This window comes from Gavialis gangeticus, unplaced genomic scaffold (assembly GCF_001723915.1).
Source record: "Gavialis gangeticus isolate Ggan-Ray unplaced genomic scaffold, GavGan_comp1, whole genome shotgun sequence".
Taxonomy (NCBI): Eukaryota; Metazoa; Chordata; order Crocodylia; family Gavialidae; genus Gavialis; species Gavialis gangeticus.
This window is the reverse complement of record NW_017728998.1, coordinates 49,248,535-49,266,784: the sequence shown is the minus strand read 5'-3', so window position 1 is coordinate 49,266,784 and position 18,250 is coordinate 49,248,535. Positions and strand designations below refer to the sequence as shown.

Here is an 18,250-nt window from a genome sequence, read left to right as displayed (position 1 = left end):
CCAGCTCCCAGCACTTTTTAAAAAAAAAAAAAAAAAAAAAGGCCCAACTCAGTGGGTGCTGCCAGGTGGGGGACAATCTCTGCTGCCCCCCACTGCCTCACTCTGCATAGGGGGCTCTGCATGAGCCCCCTGACCCTCCCCCCCAGCTCTCCCAGCCCCTCCACGGGTGCCCTGCCCGGGCCAGCTGTGGCCCTTTAAGAAAAAACACAAACTGAAAACTGCCCCCCTGGACTCACTGCTCTTGCCGTGGGGTGATCCCCGCTGCCCTGCGCCATGTGGGAGGCTCTGCATGAGCCCCTGAGGCTGCACCAGGAGCAGTGAGTCCTGGGGCTTTTCTTGGGGTTGTTTTTTTTTTCCTTCTTAAAGAGCTGGAACTGGCTGGGGCAGGGCATCTGTGGGGATGCTCGGGGGGGGGGTCAGGGGCTCGTACAGAGCCCCCCATGCAGTGGGGGGCAACAAGTATTGCTTCCCTGCCTGGCAGCACTGTGAGCACTGGGCTCTTTTTTAAAGTACCAGGAGCTGGGGTGAGTGGGAGGGCAGCCTTTGGGAGCTGGGGGAGGGTGGAGGGGGCAGGCAGGGATCCCCCCCATGGTCCCCTCCCCCAGCACCCTGTCCCCTACCCCTAGTACTTACCAGTTGGGAGTTGGCTGCAGCTCCCAGCTGCAGCCACCAGGGGCTGCCCGAATTGTCAAAGCTGTCCAGATATTTTCCGAAGATTTGGAGAGCTTTGAATCGATCCGGACCTTTAAATTGGTCCCCTTTTTGGATTTGGATTTGGCGATTCGGTTACTGAATCGGGCTGAATCTCTTCCGAATCTAATCGCCCCCTGAAGCTTTGCACAGCCCTATTGTGCACACACCCCTCTCATTTAATCTACGCATGGCCTATCTGAGTGTGTTAAAAGGAATCATGACACAACTTTGTAGTGACATTTTTAGTCATTTCAGAGTAGAACAACACTTCAGTGCATGACATTGTAACTCTGGAGCAAATTCTGTGGGTATGTGATAGTAGTCTGTAAATAGTTTAAATACCAAAAATGTGTGCCCTGCTGGGGGTTGTTCATTTTATTGAAGTCTCTCAGGACTGCTTCCCAAAGCTGCCTTCTTATTGGTGCCCTAAGTCCTGTACTGTAGCAGCCTTAGCCTTGTTCTTTAAAACTCTGTGGGTACCTCCCCATGGGTGAGAATGTATGTTCCCCAGGGATAACTAGCAGCGGCACATTTGTGCCACTGCTAGTTGTCCGTGGGGAACGCCCCTGCACTGTGTGCTTTGGCACGTGGCAAATTGCCCTGAGTGCATTAGGGGAGGCTGGGGCCAGCACCTGGGATGGCCTCAGCAGCCTTACCTGGGGTCCAGGGGCCTTCCGGGGCTCCAGCAGTGGCGATCCGGGCCCATGAAGCCTGGCTGGGAGCCAGCGCATGGCTCTGGCTGGCCAGGCTCTGGTTTCAGGTGGCATGCACTACCATCATGTATGCCACACCCCTTTTTTTGGCACAGGCTTTTTGCCACTGGGACCTCCCAGTGTTAAAAAAACCTTGCTGTGCTGCAAATTGGCATGGTGAGCTTGCGTGCTTTGCGGTGCCACAGATGAGTCTGCAGCACCACAAACCACATGTGTGCTGTTGTCTGGACAGGTCCTCTGAACTCACCATGCTGTATGGAAGAGAAACAGTGTAGGTAGAAAGGCAAGAGGCAGCTGGAGATGCAAGGCATTAAAGTCTCAGATTTGCCTCCTTCCACCTACTTGCTCAGCTCTCTTGACAGTAGTGGCCTGGGCACCTCAGCTATTACTTTGGCTCTGTCTTGTATGAGCACAGTAGGAAACTGTTCTGCATTTCAATGTTGCTTTTCTAAAGAAATGTTTTGAAAAGAGTTGTTGGTCAACAAACTTCTGCTAAAAAGGTAATGTAGTTTCAGGGGAGAGGACTGGGAAGGGAGAATTACCTCAAGAAGCCTTATGCTTTCCCTCCTCGTCTCCTTACTTGTAAGGCCATGAGGAAAGAAAGAATATGTTAATATTTTGCAGCCATGAAGAGAGAGAGAATTCCTTCCCTACTGACTCTTTCCCTTCTGTTGAGAGGAAGCCATGTGCCTCAGTAAATGAGCAGAGCATTGACAACACTGGCTCTGTGTGCGACTTGGGCAGGTCTGGTCTCTTGTTTCCCATGTGCGAAATGAGAAGGCTGATCTGCACTAACTTTCTTAATGCGTTTTGATATCTCCAGATGAGACGTGCTAAATTAGTGATGGTAATTAGGGGATGGGATTCACAGAGAGAGACATTTCAGAGCACCCTTCCCCCCAACCTGCTTCTTTTTTAAATGAGCCAGTCCAAGTGGATGAGCCATCCTCCAATAACAATAATCTGCTCCAGAGCATTCAGAAGGAGTGGTAGATGGATGGCTCAGTGCACCCAAGGTGGGGCCAACTAGCTTGGTGTGCAGCCTCTTGTAGCTTGATTACTAAACCTTTAATTCCTCCTTGCTGAGTTGCCTGGTTCATTAAGTTGCTCTTTAGTGTAAACATTCCCTCTCCCTCACCGTCCAACTCATGAAAATAACCCAGAGATTGCACTTCAGGAGACCTGGAACTCTATTCCCATGTGTCTGTGTAATTATTGTATGTAGTTGAATGGCTAAGGGTCTTGGAGTCAGGGTGGTGGCAGAGGGGCCCTTTGGATGTGGTTCTGGAGATGCCTTGGGCAAAGGTGGTAATGTGTTTATGCCACTCTGTAGCTCAGGCAGCAACTGCACTCCAGTGCCAGGGAGGGTCCAGAGCTAGCTCTAGTTTCTTAGAATGTGAATTTCAATCCCTCGCTGTGGGATTTTCTCCAGACAGCTGGGCATGCCCTGAGCCAGCTGGCTTTGAAGTTAAAGAAATGAAATGATGTGACTGGGCTTTAAGGAGCCTCTTGTTTATTAAGAAGGAAAAAGGTGAAATCCTGCTGTTCTGTCTCAAACTTAATGTGAGTTTCACTCCTGGCACAGCTGCTGCTTCCTAGTGTTGTACTGCAAGTCTCACCTCACCCTGTATAAGGGCTTTCTTGTTCTTCTGGAACAGGAATAATGGTACAGGTCTGGCTGACAAGGGTGCTGGTGCTAGCTATGAAGTGAAATGATCGGTCTGTGCTTGGTATGACCTGGGGAGGGGACTCTGCATGTTCAGAATGATCAGAGGTGTAGTGCTGAGAATGAGATGTGGTTTAAATTGTTCCCCTAGTACTTTGTTCCTTTTGAGATCAGAAATGCTTATAGAGGGGGGAGGGTGAGATCATAAGTAGATCATAGGAGTTTGTTTGGATTCAGTGCAGTAGTGTCCTTTGCCACCTTGCCAGAATGGCCTCTGGGCTCTTGTGCCATTCTGGAGTCCCTTCCCCTTGTACAGCTCTTCCTTTTGTCATCTTTCCTTGGGCCTGGGACTGAGGGAGATGACAGAGGAGGATGTTTAAGAAGTCTCAGCCCTGTGCCTGTCCCTCTGATCTTAACAATTCAGATTCATGTTCTTTTTTCCCTACTCCCCCAGATTGGGCTGTTCAAGATCTTGCCAACACTTTACCAGGCTAGAGAGCAATTATTTGTTTTACATCTGTAATCAGCTTTGTAAATTGTGTCAAAGACTAGCATAGGAACCTTGATAATAATAGGTAACAATATGAAACCCAGTATGTGTTTGGGTTTCATATAAGCTTTTGCTGTTTCCTTTCTGATGCTGAGTGGATCATCCAAGATAGGGAAAGGAATGAGGTAAGAATGCTGTGGAATGTATGCCTGTCTCTCTCATTTTCCAGTATACGCCATGTTCTCCAGAGTAGTCACCCTCCCTTTCTGGGCTCCAGAGAATAGGGGGGGTAAAGATTTCCGTGCCCCCCCAACCTCTGCCCCCCCTCCCCCCAAAAAAAACCAACAACAAACCAAACAAACAAAACAACAACAACAAAAACCCAGAACAAACCAAAAACGAACAAAATCTGTAATGGCTTCAGTGATTCAAGGCAGTAGGACCTAGGAAATACAAGGCATGTTTAGAGATTGACTAATAGAGATTTGAATATTTATTTTCTATTCTCTTTCTCTCTCTTCCCCCCTCTCTCCTACCTTCCTTCCCCCAAATCTGTTTCAGCAACTGTACCAGATCCTGACAGACTTTGATATTCGATTTTATATGTATGAGCTGCTCAAGGTAAGTGAAGATCCTGGACAGCAGGTTAAGGCCACAAACCTGGGGCAGGGAAATGGTAGAATTCCTTAAGCAGCCCTCTGGATAGCTGGTACTCATGTTGATTTCTTCTTGGATTATCTGTGTAGTTTCCTTCCATATAAATAAATGGGAGCAGTGTGTAGGTGAGAGAAGATCGAAATATCTGGCCTTGGAGAGAGACAAATGCAAGGTGTTCAGAACTGAGGTGGGGCTTGCTTAGTTGTCTTTTTATACTGCAGGTAGAGGGAGTAGTTTCCCTGTAACAAGTTCACTCTTGGTAGTGGTTACACAGGCAAATGGCATGTAAGGCTTGCTGCACACAGCACTGGAAATTGCTTGGGGGTAAAGGAAGTAAGTGGGGCAGGGGATCGGTGATGGTTAACATTCTCCAAAGGCAGAAGACATGGGTCACCAATTCTGTGTCTTTATGCTACAGAACTCACGTTGCCTGAGAAGTGTTCTGATGAGCTTTCTGCAAGACCTGTTTTTTTTTAGGACAGTGGGAGTTGGGTAGGGGAGTAAAGGAGGAAAACTTCTGATCTTTTTTCCCCCCTTGAATAGACCCACAGGTCAGACGCATGATGGTTAGTTAAGAGCTCTGAAATTTTCTGTTGTGGGGTTGGGATGAGGTGTTAGTTGTAGATGGTTTTGTTGATTTTTGTTAATTTATTTCTTAAGGTAATTCCCTGGAGACCATTGCTAGAAGCCTATGAAGTGAATAAGTGGCTGAGTGCTCCTTTCTTCTCTCCCCCTTGGAAGGAAGGATAGATGACATACTCCCAGAGTATGAGCAGAGTGTGCTCTTACTCTTTGTCTTACTGGAGTGGCCCACACCAAGTATTTTTCTGGTGACACTTCCAGTGTGAGACTGGGAAGCTTTTGAGATGTGTTGTCCTGCCTCTGTGGAATTTAAGAGTTTAATCTGAAGAATGTAAAGGGAGCGCTTCAGTTGTTTAAGCTGCAGTCTTGGTTGTATTACATTGAGTCTGTGCCAGAGCAGCAGCTGTTATCTGTCTTGATTCCCAGCAGAACCACTGGGTTTTGAAGATTGCTGTTTCCAGACCTTGTGGGCCAACTATGAGTCTGAAGTGCCTAGGCAAGTCCATCTAAGCTCCAGAGTGCTTACTCCAGGGCTTGATGTCTAAAGGTGACCTCTTGGAATAGAACTTCTAGCCAGCTCAGGCTGTGTTTACCTGTCCTCACTCCCTGCCCTGTGCTTTAGGCAATGATTGTGCCTGTCTCTGAAGGAAACAGCCTTTTGATTGACCTGGGGAATGCTTTGAAATCCCAGGAAGAAATAGGGGGAGGAGCAAAGCAGCCCAGACAAGTAACATAGCCCCACAAGCAGCCTGTTAAAGCACAGGCAGGGAATACACTGTCCTCCTCTGGTAAAAACCTTGGAGCACTTGACAAACATAGTTAATGGATTGGACTCTCCCACCCCTCCTGTGGGGAAGCAGCATTCTCCCCATTGCACATGAGGGAACAGCTGCACAGGAAGAAGTGAATAGCTTACGGTAACCAAGCTGCAGATCCAGGAACTCTTGGTCTTGCGCTTTTAAACCATGTTATAATTTCTGTCCTGGTTGTGGAACCGCTGTGTGTGTTGCAGGGAGGAATTTTGTTTAAACAAAAAGGTGAAAGTTATTAAGGCTAAGCAAGATTATAGAAAGTTTGAGCGGGGGGTAGACATGACTGCATGGAAGGAGGTGAAGAGGACTCTTCTCTCTTTGGTGACCCTAGAACTGCTGGGCAGCTGAACACTGTGACACCTCGCTGGGCTTTGAGTTCTAAAGTCTGTTCTGAGAGACCAGGAATTTAGTATGACAAAGCCACCAGTAGAGGAACTGCAGCTGCACAGTCCTTAATTGTTCAGGCTGGCAATGTGCCACTTCCGCTTCAGCTAGGATGGTGAGAGAAATGAGAGCACCAGTTGTTCATAGTCCTTGGGTTGCAGGGTTTCCCAGACCAAAAGACTTCACCTCCAAGTCTTTTTACTAGCTGGAGAACGGTCTGTGACATCATTAATTTTGTCTGTTCGCTGGTTTATCTAACATTATATGCGTATCTGCCAGGCCCTGGATTACTGTCACAGCATGGGGATCATGCATAGGGACGTCAAACCCCACAACGTCATGATAGACCACCAACAAAAAAAGGTATGTACTGTCAAAGGCACGGAGGTTGGAGGGCAGCTTGATGTTTTGCCACTGCTGAGCCATTAAGTTGGGCTCCATTATCAGTGCATGCTGACTTGGTGCATGCCAGGAATTGCCTGTCTGAAGTGATACGCTTCACTCACAGGGAGAGATCAGCCTTGCTCTGAGACTATAGTGACAAAATGCTCTGGCTCAGCCAGGCTGTAAGAGGAATATTTCTGGTGACTTCAGTATTCCTCTGCTGATTTGGGAGACGGCTGCTAGTGCCTGGAGATCTCCTGGGGAGAGGATCTAGGGGTAGGGAACAAAGGCCTGTGAGTAGGAGTGGGGGGGAGGAGGGTAGAAGTTTCTCTGTCGGATACTGTTGTGTTCTGCTGTGACCTTGTATGTGGTCTGAAATGCCCATGGATTGTATGTTCTGGAAACAAAAACTTTTGTATTATTACAGCTCCATAAACTTAACGTTGGACCTAGTAAAATTAGTCCCAGTGGAGTTTGTTTTCTTATTGAGGCCCTAGCTCATCATCCATGGTTTTGCATTATGGCACAGAGCATTTTTGGAGCCCTGTAGTAACTTTACTCCATTGGCTCACAAACGGGCTTGTCTCCAAATTTTGAAGCTCTTGTAATTCTTTAGATGCATGTGGCTATATTGGATCATATTGGATGAAACCTTTCCTCTGCATCTTCCAGGCTGGCTTGGTCACCTAACTGGAAGTCTCATCTGCACAGGCTTGGCCAATTGCTGAGGCCTTCTGTGGATCCTCTGTAGCTTTTGGCCAGCCCTAGTGTAGATACTTGTTCATTGTCTCACAAACTAGGTGCCCAGCATTATAGTGTCATCCTAACTTTAGTGGCACTTGCAGCAGTGAAGTACCAGCTTTTCCCCTTTGGCCCTGAAATCTCTGTGAAAGTCTTTCTTTTCATTGGGCCAGCTTGTGTGGGGAGCACTCTGCAGCTCTTACACTTTTTTTCTGTTAAGCTGTAGGCTTCAGTTCCCTCCCCATGAATCAGCAGCTGTGGAGGAGATGGCAGTACCCCTGCAGTTATGCTGTGAGCAGGTGCATGCCAGTGTTGCAGCCTGCCCTTCTTGGCAGCTCATCCTGTCTTCTCTGCATTATACCCTACTCCAGCCAGCAACTGCTTCACACCTCTCCTTGCACATTAGTGTTGATTTGATAGTCCTTTTGGGGCCAGCTATGTTAAACCAAATAGAGTCGTGGCTGGTTTGTGCCTGCCTCCCCAGCATACAATTAACTGTCATTTGTTGACTGGTGGCATTAGTAAAGAATGAGTCACCAAGCAATAGATTATTTAATTGGGCTTGCAAGGCAGATAATTCTTTGAGCCTGGGTGATTCCATAAACCACAGCAGATAAGAGAGTGAAGCAACCCTGTACAAGAGAATCTATTGTGATGTTGCATCATGGCACAGAGGGTTCCATGCTTTCACCACAGGATCATAAAAAGCTTTGCATGCCTAACTTGTTTGTTTGAGACAGCTAAACTATTTGTTCCTGACTATGTGTGTCTCCTTCATGTTCAGTTGAGGCTCATAGACTGGGGTTTGGCAGAGTTTTACCATCCAGCTCAGGAATACAATGTCCGTGTGGCCTCTAGGTACTTTAAAGGACCAGAGCTCCTTGTGGACTACCAAGTAAGTACCTGGCTTCTAATTGCTGCTTAATTATATTGGTTGTGATTGTACGTTGGTTACTTACCTTTGGAGTGTCCATGTGCTTTCTAGAGGCTCCCTAATTTGGAAAGAGTTTTGCTGTCAAATTAAAAAGCTCAGATCATCTCCTGTGACTAAATGATAGGACTGGGGCCTGAACTAAAGACACCCTTTTCCCCATCTCTCTGTGTCCTTTCCTCTCTTTAGATGTATGACTATAGCTTAGACATGTGGAGTTTAGGCTGTATGCTGGCCAGCATGATCTTCCGAAAAGAGCCCTTCTTCCATGGTCAAGACAACTATGACCAGGTAAGGAGCTGCTTCCTGACTTTCCTACAAAAGGTCTCTTGTTTGCTTCTCCTTTTTGGGCTGTTGGTGGTGTTCAGGGCACTGGACCATCTGATTGGTAGAGTGGTTCCATGTGTTAGTTGAACTGAGACATTGGGACTCAGAGCAGAAAGCATGTCTTACACACAATGCCAATGGATAAATTGGCACCAACTGGAGAAATTACTTTTAGGTGGGCATTTCCTTGGACTTCAGGATTTCCTCATATTGAGCTCTTAGTTTTAAGTGGCTTTGCTCATAGGGGCCCTCAGACCAGTGTCCTAGTCTCTCTTTTGTATACCAAACTTGAAAGAACCTTTTGGCGCAGCAGACCTTTCTCCATTCCTCCAAGTTGCTGATGTGCCCTTCTCATGCTGTTTTCTGTCATTGTCTTTTATTGCAGCTGGTTCGCATTGCTAAGGTTTTGGGCACAGATGAGCTATATGGATACCTGAAGAAATATCACATAGAACTGGACCCACACTTCAATGATATCCTGGGGCAGTAAGTGGATAGGAGAATGTTTTTGCTTTTTATAAGGGAAAAGGAACAATTACCTAAGTATCTATTCCAATAGCAACTCAAGGACATAAAACACACAACCGTCATTCAAATCAGAGGAGACTCTTTGTTTGAATTCACTGCACTCTGAAAATCTAGACTTGGCTTTGTCTACAGTTGCCTGTTCTGCCAGTAGAATTTCTGGTGGCATGTGGTGGTTGCTGCCACCAGAGTGCATACACAGCTAGGCATTTCTAGTAGCTATGCTGTCGGAGTGCGAGGTGCCCCTCAGGAAGGCATTGGTTGCTGATGGGGCAGCTAGAGCTGCCAGGTGACTCCGGAGTGTCCATGCATACTTGCCAATTGCCAGGTGGTGGCAAAAGCCTTAGTCACTTTAGCAGAAGTGGCTAACCCTGCCAGCTGCAAGTAGGGTACTGCTGCAGGAGAACTTTGTGGGTGCTGTCTGCTGGCAGAGCTTGAGTTCTACTAGTAAAACTTTCTAATGTAGACCAAGCTGATGATGTTTTACTGGTCTGTCAGTAAAATTACCCACACCCTATTGGACTGCAAATAAAATTTTGGAAAACTGGCTCACAATTTATATACTGGTTGAAAAGAAAAACTTGGCTTTTTCTCACCATTTGGAATCCATGTCTGCCTGCAGTGGACTGGACCCCTTGAGAGCAAAGAGCTTCCATAAGCCTTCTCACAGATGGTTACATCTAGGTTCGCCATTCCAGTATTCTTTTGCACTTCTTTATCTGTCACTGGAATTAGAGCACTTGTGGCTGAACATTCCCCAAGTAAGTTGTGCCATAAAAACCCCCTCAAATGCTTTTGTATTTCACTAGCCAAATGCTGGATTCTGGAAATAAAAGGAGCTGGTAGATCAACTTTGTTCCAGTGGGAGGAGCAATAGCTCCGTGTGTGGGGTGTGACAGGTGATTCCCAGGATAGAACTGTGGCTGCTTTGCAATTCAGAGCTTAATTTGTTCAGGATTCTGTGCAATAATAGATTCCTCTGCTCTAGGCATTCACGGAAACGCTGGGAAAACTTCATCCATAGCGAGAACAGACACCTGGTCAGCCCTGAAGTCCTGGACCTTCTGGACAAACTTCTGCGATATGACCATCAACAGAGGCTGACTGCCAAAGAAGCTATGGAGCACCCCTACTTCTGTGAGTTGTGGGGAGCTGGAATCAAAGGGTGGGCTTGATGAGCAGAACAGGGGTTTGCTGTGGGACTATACATCTTTTTCCAGACAGGAATTGAATGGCTCTTAATTCTGTGCTGAGGGCTGGACATCTAGCCATGTAGCTACAAGGAGTATAATGGAAGCTTGTGAGCCTGGGAGGAGGTTTCCTTGGCAGTGAAGCTTTGATACTGGGCAGTGTAGCTTTGGATTCCTGGCTGATCCTTGTCTCTTGCAGACCCAGTGGTGAAGGAGCAGTCTCAGCCCAGCTCAGAAAATGCTGTGCTTTCTAGTGGCCTGACAGCAGCACGATGAAGACTGGAAAACGACGGGTAATTCAAGATATTTACAAATAAAAACAAAACCTTCAGCCACACAGTGAAGGGAATGAACCAAGACCCCTCCCCACAGTTCCTTTATGCTCAGCAGAAATATAACCTTTGGGGGTTTTAAAACCTCAGTCCTCTCTGGTGGCTGTGGATAATGTTACTTTAAACCTGTGGTACCAAAGCCCCTGGAAAAAATGGTTGTGCAAGATCTAAATAAATAGTTATATCCTTAGGGCTCAAGTTGACTGATTTGTGGCTCACATTTCTATGGATCTAATTCTTTCTTCCCAGTCTGGCCTTTTCCTATCATACTGGTGGGGCAAAGTTGCTATTCTGTCATTAGCCCCTAGCATGCACCCATGCGAATAGGCCTTTTTAATTGTAGACCCAAGGACAAATTCAGACAGTGTATAAGTATGTGCAGTGCTGTTGAAGTCTGAGTCTGCTTACTCCAGGTCTGAATTTGGCCCTTTAATTTTAAATGGGAATGAACAACCAGTGTCTCTGGATTGATTTGGATCATTAAAATGTAACATCTTTCTGAGTTGCTCAGGGAGAGGGGAGCTCCCCTGTGGGTGCACTCAAGAAAGGCTCCATCTGGGAAGAAACAATACAGACCTGTTATGGAAAATTTTTAACGTAGAGGACAGAAGGGTTTTTTTGTGGCAGAAAAATGCTTTGCTACAGACTTGGGAAAATTGATATTATAAGACTTGCTATAACAGACATGCAACCATATAACTTATTACATGGCTTGCATAATAGTTCATTTTGGATATAGTTCAGGAGCGTGAATCTAGAGTGGTTTAATTCAGCAACATAGAATGAAAAGCAGAGGGGAGAAGGTTCTTTGGGAGTAGCAGGTATGGGGGGAAGATACGGGAAGCAGTGGTCTGGTTGGAGTGGGGCTGTTGGGGAGGCTGTGTTGCTACTGATCCAGGACTTGGGTCCATGTAGCGTTCTAACAAAATCAGCCAAATATAAACTCTGGGCAATGATTCTGTTGTAGGGGTTCTCTCATGGCTTTTCTCTGCCTCCCTGATGCCTGTGTAGCCCCACAATTCACAGTTGCCTCCTCTAAGTGTTCAGTGTGTAATTCCTTGAATGGGGCTGGTGATATCATAAACTTAGAAACTGGAGATAGTGTTTACCCACCAGCACCTAAACAGAGAATTTCCTTCTATGTCAAATATTTAATTTTTATAAGGTTAGAATGTTTCTATTTGAAACATCTGTTTACATTCCATATTCCAATAAAGTTATATTGGCATTGAGAGCAGATCACATCCATTTGTATAATTCACTGAAATCAATAAATAACTATACCTATGAACTTCTTTTGTTGTCTTCTAGTCTATGGGGATATTCATACACTATGAGCAGCTGAAAGCATTGCATCCTATAGATACATTTTGAGTTCTAATGTATCTTCATTCCCCTTTTATCAGAACTGGGCTGTTTATTTTAACTTTCTCACTAGCTCCTTTTGGGATGAAACAATCAATGTCTGCTGTCAACCCAAAGATGAAATTCTTTGAAAATTCAGCAGAATCACTTCAGCTGCTACCAGGTTAAAAGGAAGAACTCAGATTTTCCCAAATACCTGGGGAGTTGCACTTTGTGCCTGCCAGATTTTAATAGCTGAAGCTGGAAATTTCAAACTAGGATTGTTTTATACAGCTCACTGAGGAAGAAAAAGCGATTCAAGCTGGAAAAAAACAATGATTTTACTCTCTTAAGGTCATGAATCTTTTACCTGCAAGGTCACACAATTTTATCTTTTTCAGCTTGGGCAAATGTGCTTTATTAAGAGCATGCTGTGAGAGCATCATCTTTTTCATTTGTTCTCCTGGTTTAAAAAACAAACACTAAAGCAGTGCCCAGCTTGAGACTTCAAGCCATTCAAAGCTGAACGAGTTCTAAAGGGAAGGTTTTTAAATGTAGCCTATGTGTGATTCTCAGCTGTTCTCATTGGAATGACTTTTTCCCTTTTCCCTCATCTCATGTATTGGGGATCCATTCCAATTTCAGCAATATGGAATGAGCGAGTAGTCATGATTGTCTGAGCTGTCCACAGCCTCCATTTTTTTGAGAACTCCTGACCTATGTCATGGAAAGTTACCAGGCAAGGAAATGAGTAGAAGGTAGCATTATGATGGTAAACTGAACTTGTGACAATTCCTGGCTTTGGTTGGTTCCTCAACTTTAATGTTGCATTAATGCTAGTTTTGCATTTAATATTAAATTCCAAAGCTAAAGTGAATTTGGATGTGTGTGTGCACACAAAAAGCTTAAGTTTCTCATAGCAGCGTGGGCAGGTTTATGTTGCTGAGAGAACCTGCATTCCCTAGCCAACCTGATCAGGTACACAGTCGGAAATAGAGGTGGTCCCATATTTCCCCAGGTCTAACCTCAGTTTGAGACAGTGTGGGAAGCATCAGTCCAACAGGAAATGAGAAAGTCAAGCATTGAAATTGGGGCTGTAAACACCATTTCAGCCTTAACTAGCATTTCTCACTGCTGTAATGTAGTGAGTAGTGCGTACATGTGCACACGCCTACTGTTTGATGAGCTGCTGCTTTGTCTTGAGTGAGTCGGCATTTCAGGCAGCCAGGGCAGGAAATGTTGCTTCACCCTGTGTAGTAGTTGAGTATTTTTCACCTTCATAAGGACAGCAGGGGGAAAGTAGATATGAAGTATCTTGTATCCAGGAAGGAAAGGAGGGTATAGGGGGGGAAGATGACTGGACACACAATCCCATTTGTTTTGCTCGTGATTGTACTGTTCTGATACAATAACATAATGGTGATCTGGGACAGAGCTCTCCATGAAGCAGTTCAGACTCCCAGCTGGGTAGGCTGGCCCAGTTGTGCAATAGCAACTCCATGTAGAGAGCAAGAACTTGGATTCTGAGCTTAGAGCCGTGCTGGTGGGCCCAGCAGGGCCTTTGCCCACAGACAGGACCTGTGTACTTGACCTGTTGGAGGAGAGGAAAGGAACAGTGTTTTGCAACTTCCTCAGCTAGTCATTGCCTGTAATGAGAGCACTTTGGGCTGTAGAAGAGAGAATATTACCAGAATAGAGTGAAGTTTGACACGATGCTGACGGCTGAAGGAGTGGTGATGAAATAAGGCATTAAGGTCCTATGTGCTCATAATAAGTTGTTACCTGCTGGATTGCTGCTAACCATCAGTATAGCGGGCAAGGTAAAAAAGCAAATCTTGATTTACTTGGTCTTCTTTGAAATAGTAATTCACTACTTCTGTAGTGCTGGTACAGATCCAAACGCTCTGTAGACACTACATAAGCCTTAGGAAGCCACTGGAAATAGGTGAGTATTCTACCTACTTTTGATAAGGCACAGAGGTGATGCAAGTTGCCCAAGGTGGTAGGAATGGAGATGGAGCAGAACGCCCTCCTGTCTCCTGGGCCCAGAGGGGAAGCTCTGGATACACATTGGTGTCCATTCCCACTAGCTTCTGATGCTCACTTCCCTCCTCCCGTCTCTCCTTAGGTCCGATGCTGTTCCTCCCAATTTTCCATAAGCAGAACAAGAACCAAATCAAACGTCTTATCAGCGTGTGTACAGAGATGGCGGCCAGACGACGTGGCGGTGGCGGGGTACGAGAGCAGGGACTGCGCCGGCTTGATGGCACCCAACAGTTTATAAACACAAACCTTACTTCTGAATGTAAAAGGTTCCTTCGCCTTTGACTTCCTGTTGACCTCTTCCTGACCCAGAAAGCATGGAAAATGTGAAGGGTATGCAAAATGGTTGTTGGTTAATGTTGCTTCCCCCTCACCCCAGCCTTTGCTCCCTGAACTCCAGCGTTAACCTATTAACTAGCTGGCTCCAGACTTGGCAGGGCAGAGAGGGAATGGGGATGGGGATGGACTATATGGCATGATGGACAGTTCTATATTATAATTAAAAGAATTATATATTATTGAATAAAAGTTTTAAAAGAAATGTATGGAGAGTATTCAGTATGGAAGGAGCCATGGGCCATGACCTGCTGCATTGGAAGAGGCTGGGATTACTCTGAGCACTTCCTGGTTCTCTTTTCCTTGTTTTATATTATGTAGAGGCATAGGCAGGGGCAGAAGAGAAGGAGATGAATCTTGTACAAAGGCTTTTTGAAGTGTTATGGAGAATGGGAGCCTACCTACTCTGCCTGTCGGGTGGTGCTTAGACACCTGGCATAAGGGTGGACAGGAGGTGAATATACAAGAGAACTCCATGTTGATTCCAGATGTCCTTCCTTCAAATGTCAAGCTCCTTTTGAGGCCTCAATAAACACTAGATGATCACCCTTGTGGTGCCTGCACCTCTGTAGGTGCTGTGACTGGTGACTGCTGCCTTTAGCCAGTGTCCTGTTTCTTTTTCTTTCCCTTCCCTGCCTGCCTCTCTAGAGTGAGGAGTGGGCTTGTGAAGGGCCCCACCGCTTTCACTTCCTCACCCCCAGAGAAGAAGGCAGTACTGTTGGGGAAGAGGCACCCCCCAAAAGGCGCCTGAATCGATGGGGGGTGGGGGAGGGGGGAAGGAGAGGCTTTGCACTTGGTTCAAGCTCTACTTGTCTGCAGACCTCTGCTGGATTAAAAAGCAAAAAAAATGCCCATCTCACCCTGCTTCATCCTGTTAGGCCCAATACCACCTAACAAACAGAAAATGACTGACTATTCCTATAGTGCAGCAAGAGAGGGGCTAGTTCTTGGTTATGGTAAAAAAAACAAAATAAGCTGTCCCTGCTCCCTTGAACTGAAAAGGGCATGTTAGAGCAGAAGAAACCTACCCCGCTTCCCTCTCCCCCTGCACTGGCAAGTCATGCTCCAGTAGGGTCACAGCCTCCTCCAGGTGCCTTCAGCTACAGACAGAGCCAGCAGTGCCCACAACGCTTTAATGTGTTCACTCTTTCATGCTCTCCCCCTGGCCTGCCACTGGATCTCTATCTATGCAGTAGATCAGAATTGGCTGGGGAAGGTGTAGAGTAAATCAGGCTCCTTTGTTCCTTGATGTCCCCCAATCCTCACTTGTGTTGAGCCACCTCTTCCAACAAGCAGTGGGCCTGGATGCATTTTCTCCTTGGTGAAGGTAGTGATTTCTGTTTGGATCAATAGACCCCTGTCACGTCAGCTGATGTGTCACCCACTCAATCATCCAGTGTTTATCTGAGTGGCCTTTCTACACTGTCTGAGCTTCAGGATTTTGGCTGGGCAGGCAACATTTCCAATCCAGCAAACTAGAGCTTGAAGTTAACAAACCCAGACACTTGAAGCTACTTTTCAACATCCCAGCAGGGCTCTACAATTCTACTTTGTAACCTTCTTTTCCCCTGCCTCTTCCCCCTCCTCCAAGCCCTCTTGCATAGTTTTTATACAGTGCCCTGGTACTGAAACTGTCTGTTGTAAGGCTACCTCTGATATAAGGCTCTCTGCTGTATTTTTGTCTCCCAGCTATTTGGAAGCTCATTATAAATACCTCTTTATAACAAGCACCTCCCTGTAACGTATGTTTCGTATCTTCTAAGCCTTATAGAAGTGGTGCTATGTATGTGTGTGTATATAAAATATGTATTTATTATCCGTGTTTCCATGTGTGGGTCTGTATCTGGGAAAATGCTGTGTGGAGTGTGCAGCTTTCGGGTTTGCTTGGGGAGGAGGGAAGGGAAGGGAAGGGTGGGAAATGGCAGGTGAAATGTTGAAATGGACTCTGTTCCCTTACATTATTGTGTCTTCTGATCCACCTCTTTCCAACTTCCTAATGGTGAGCATGTTTCCAAGAATACATGAGCCTGTTTGGTTTTTCAAGGCTTTGGAAGTGGTGGTGAAGGGACCACAATAGCATCTTCAGCAAGTGTTCTCCTGAATCACTTGATCTAGGTATTAAGCCTGTGCTTATCACCATGAAGTCTTTGGCCCCTGGTTCCTGGAAGAACAGATCAAGTTCTTTTAGTTGCAAGGAAAAGTGGTGCTATTTTATACTCATTTGTTTCTGTAGTTCATACCAGCACAGTTAGATTAGGCAGTAAAGCATTAAATCCTGGCTGACATTCATCACAAATGCAAGTTTTCCAGGCAAGAGAATGAAATGCCTCTTTGTGCCATGATTTTTATGAAGAGCTCCTTGAAGAGTGAGGTCAGAGGATACCTGGATGTCCTTATCCATTGAAGGAATTTGAAGGAAGTTGTTGAACTGAGCAAGGTGTGTTGTTCCTCTTGGTCTGGAAAAGGAGGGAAACATCATTTGTGGAACAGTATCCACTACCACGGTTGGATATTGTGAAATATGTTAGTGCCCTCCACAGTGTTAACAAATGCTTTAGATTTGCACTGACACATGTTAGAATATAGATTTGTTCCAGTTGTCGCAGGTACCAAATAAACAGCATGATACAGGTACCCCACCATCGTTTCTGTAGCACAGCTGGGCCAGCCTGTGAGCTGTGGCAATGTGATGATGCTGAATCCAGATGAGGCATCTCCTGAGGCTTACACGCAGGAGTACTAAACAACATAGAACGGAGTCGTCTTGGATACCAATATATGCCAACTTGTATAAGGTGGTGGATTCAAAAAGGGTACAGCATTGCAGCTGCACCCTCCTTTTGGATTGGACTGTGCCACAGGAGCCTCCTGGGACTTTTTAAAGTTCAGAAAGCAGATGAGAATGCTCTTGCCCCTCATTTTCTTGCTCAAAGAAATCCCCTTTGCCCCTCACCTTTTCCCTCTGTCCCGGAGATGGAGACGCACCAGAGCCGTTCCTGCCTGCTGGGCAGGTGCTGGACTCAACTGAGGATGGAGATAAGGGCAGCAGGGCTGGACAGGAGTTCCTCTTCCCGGCACCAGGCAGGGTCTGGGGAATACCAGCCACTCTGCCACTGCCCCCTCCCAGCTGAGCCCAGTTCCATCAGCCCTGATGGCTCTGGAATTTTCCTGCCCCCGAACTGGTGAATACACACAGGAGTAGACAGGGCGGGGGGAGAGTGAAAGAGAAGGGGAAGGGGGTATTTTCACCTACTTTAGGACCTTTAAAAACTCCGGAGAGGTTCCCACAAGTGTGGTCTGCCCATGCCAGAGATGGCTGGGAGCAGGGGGGGCAGCCAACCATGCAACGTGGGTTGCTGCTCCCATGGTCTCCTTTGGGGAAATCCTGGATCCGCTGTGGTGGCTTTGTACTGCATTTTGGCCATCACTAATGTACATCTGTCTCATCCCTCCCCTTTTCCCCATCAACATCCTTCTGTTGCCCATCCTCTTCCCCTCCTCCATGTATAGTTCATTTCCTGACTTGTCTTTAAAAGATGTTGTCAACTGCTTTGTTACCATTTTAACTTTTTTACACTCCATTGTTTGTTTGTAATGCCACCAAGTCTCTGAAAATAAAGCGTTCTTTGCCTACTGACTTTTTGTCTTCCATTGGTCAAAACATTGAGTCTCTTCCTTTCCTTCACCTTGAATTCCATCTGACTTGCCTCCTGGCCTTGTCAAAGTAGCACAGGGATTGATTTGCTTGCTGCAGCATTAACCCTGTGAGTTGTCTGTCTTTCACATGGGGTTGTAAGTGGCCCCAAAAATAAAAATGGAAACAAAAAAAGACAACAACATTGATTTTAATGGGAAATGATTCCACAGAAAATGACCAGATGGCTTTCTCCAAGCACATGTTGATTTGTTTTAAGGTAGGTTACATTTTGGGCCATCTGCTATATGTTCATGCCTTTTTAATTTGCCTTTTTTTTTTTTTTTTTTTCCATAAACAGGGACTGAGATAATGTAGTACTGAACAAACCTGTTCAAATTATATGGGGCCTTGATTCACTGTAATTGTGCTCTGAAGGAGCTAAATACTGTGACTGAAGGAGCTA

At 46.0% G+C, this 18,250-nt stretch overlaps 1 protein-coding gene across 1 annotated transcript in view; it reads left to right on the top strand.

Annotated features, from left to right (window-relative positions):
• CSNK2A2 (casein kinase 2 alpha 2) overlaps positions 1-17,787 on the top strand; it is a 28,711-nt gene extending 10,924 nt beyond the window's left edge. The window contains exons 4-11 of the mRNA XM_019505306.1: positions 4,124-4,183; positions 6,277-6,360; positions 7,907-8,017; positions 8,243-8,344; positions 8,766-8,866; positions 9,894-10,042; positions 10,295-10,388; positions 13,900-17,787. Of these exons, the coding sequence (XP_019360851.1) occupies positions 4,124-4,183; positions 6,277-6,360; positions 7,907-8,017; positions 8,243-8,344; positions 8,766-8,866; positions 9,894-10,042; positions 10,295-10,371 (684 nt within the window). The 3' untranslated portion in view covers positions 10,372-10,388; positions 13,900-17,787. The remainder of the gene's footprint in view (positions 1-4,123; positions 4,184-6,276; positions 6,361-7,906; positions 8,018-8,242; positions 8,345-8,765; positions 8,867-9,893; positions 10,043-10,294; positions 10,389-13,899) is intronic.
• Positions 17,788-18,250: the final 463 nt, after the last annotated feature.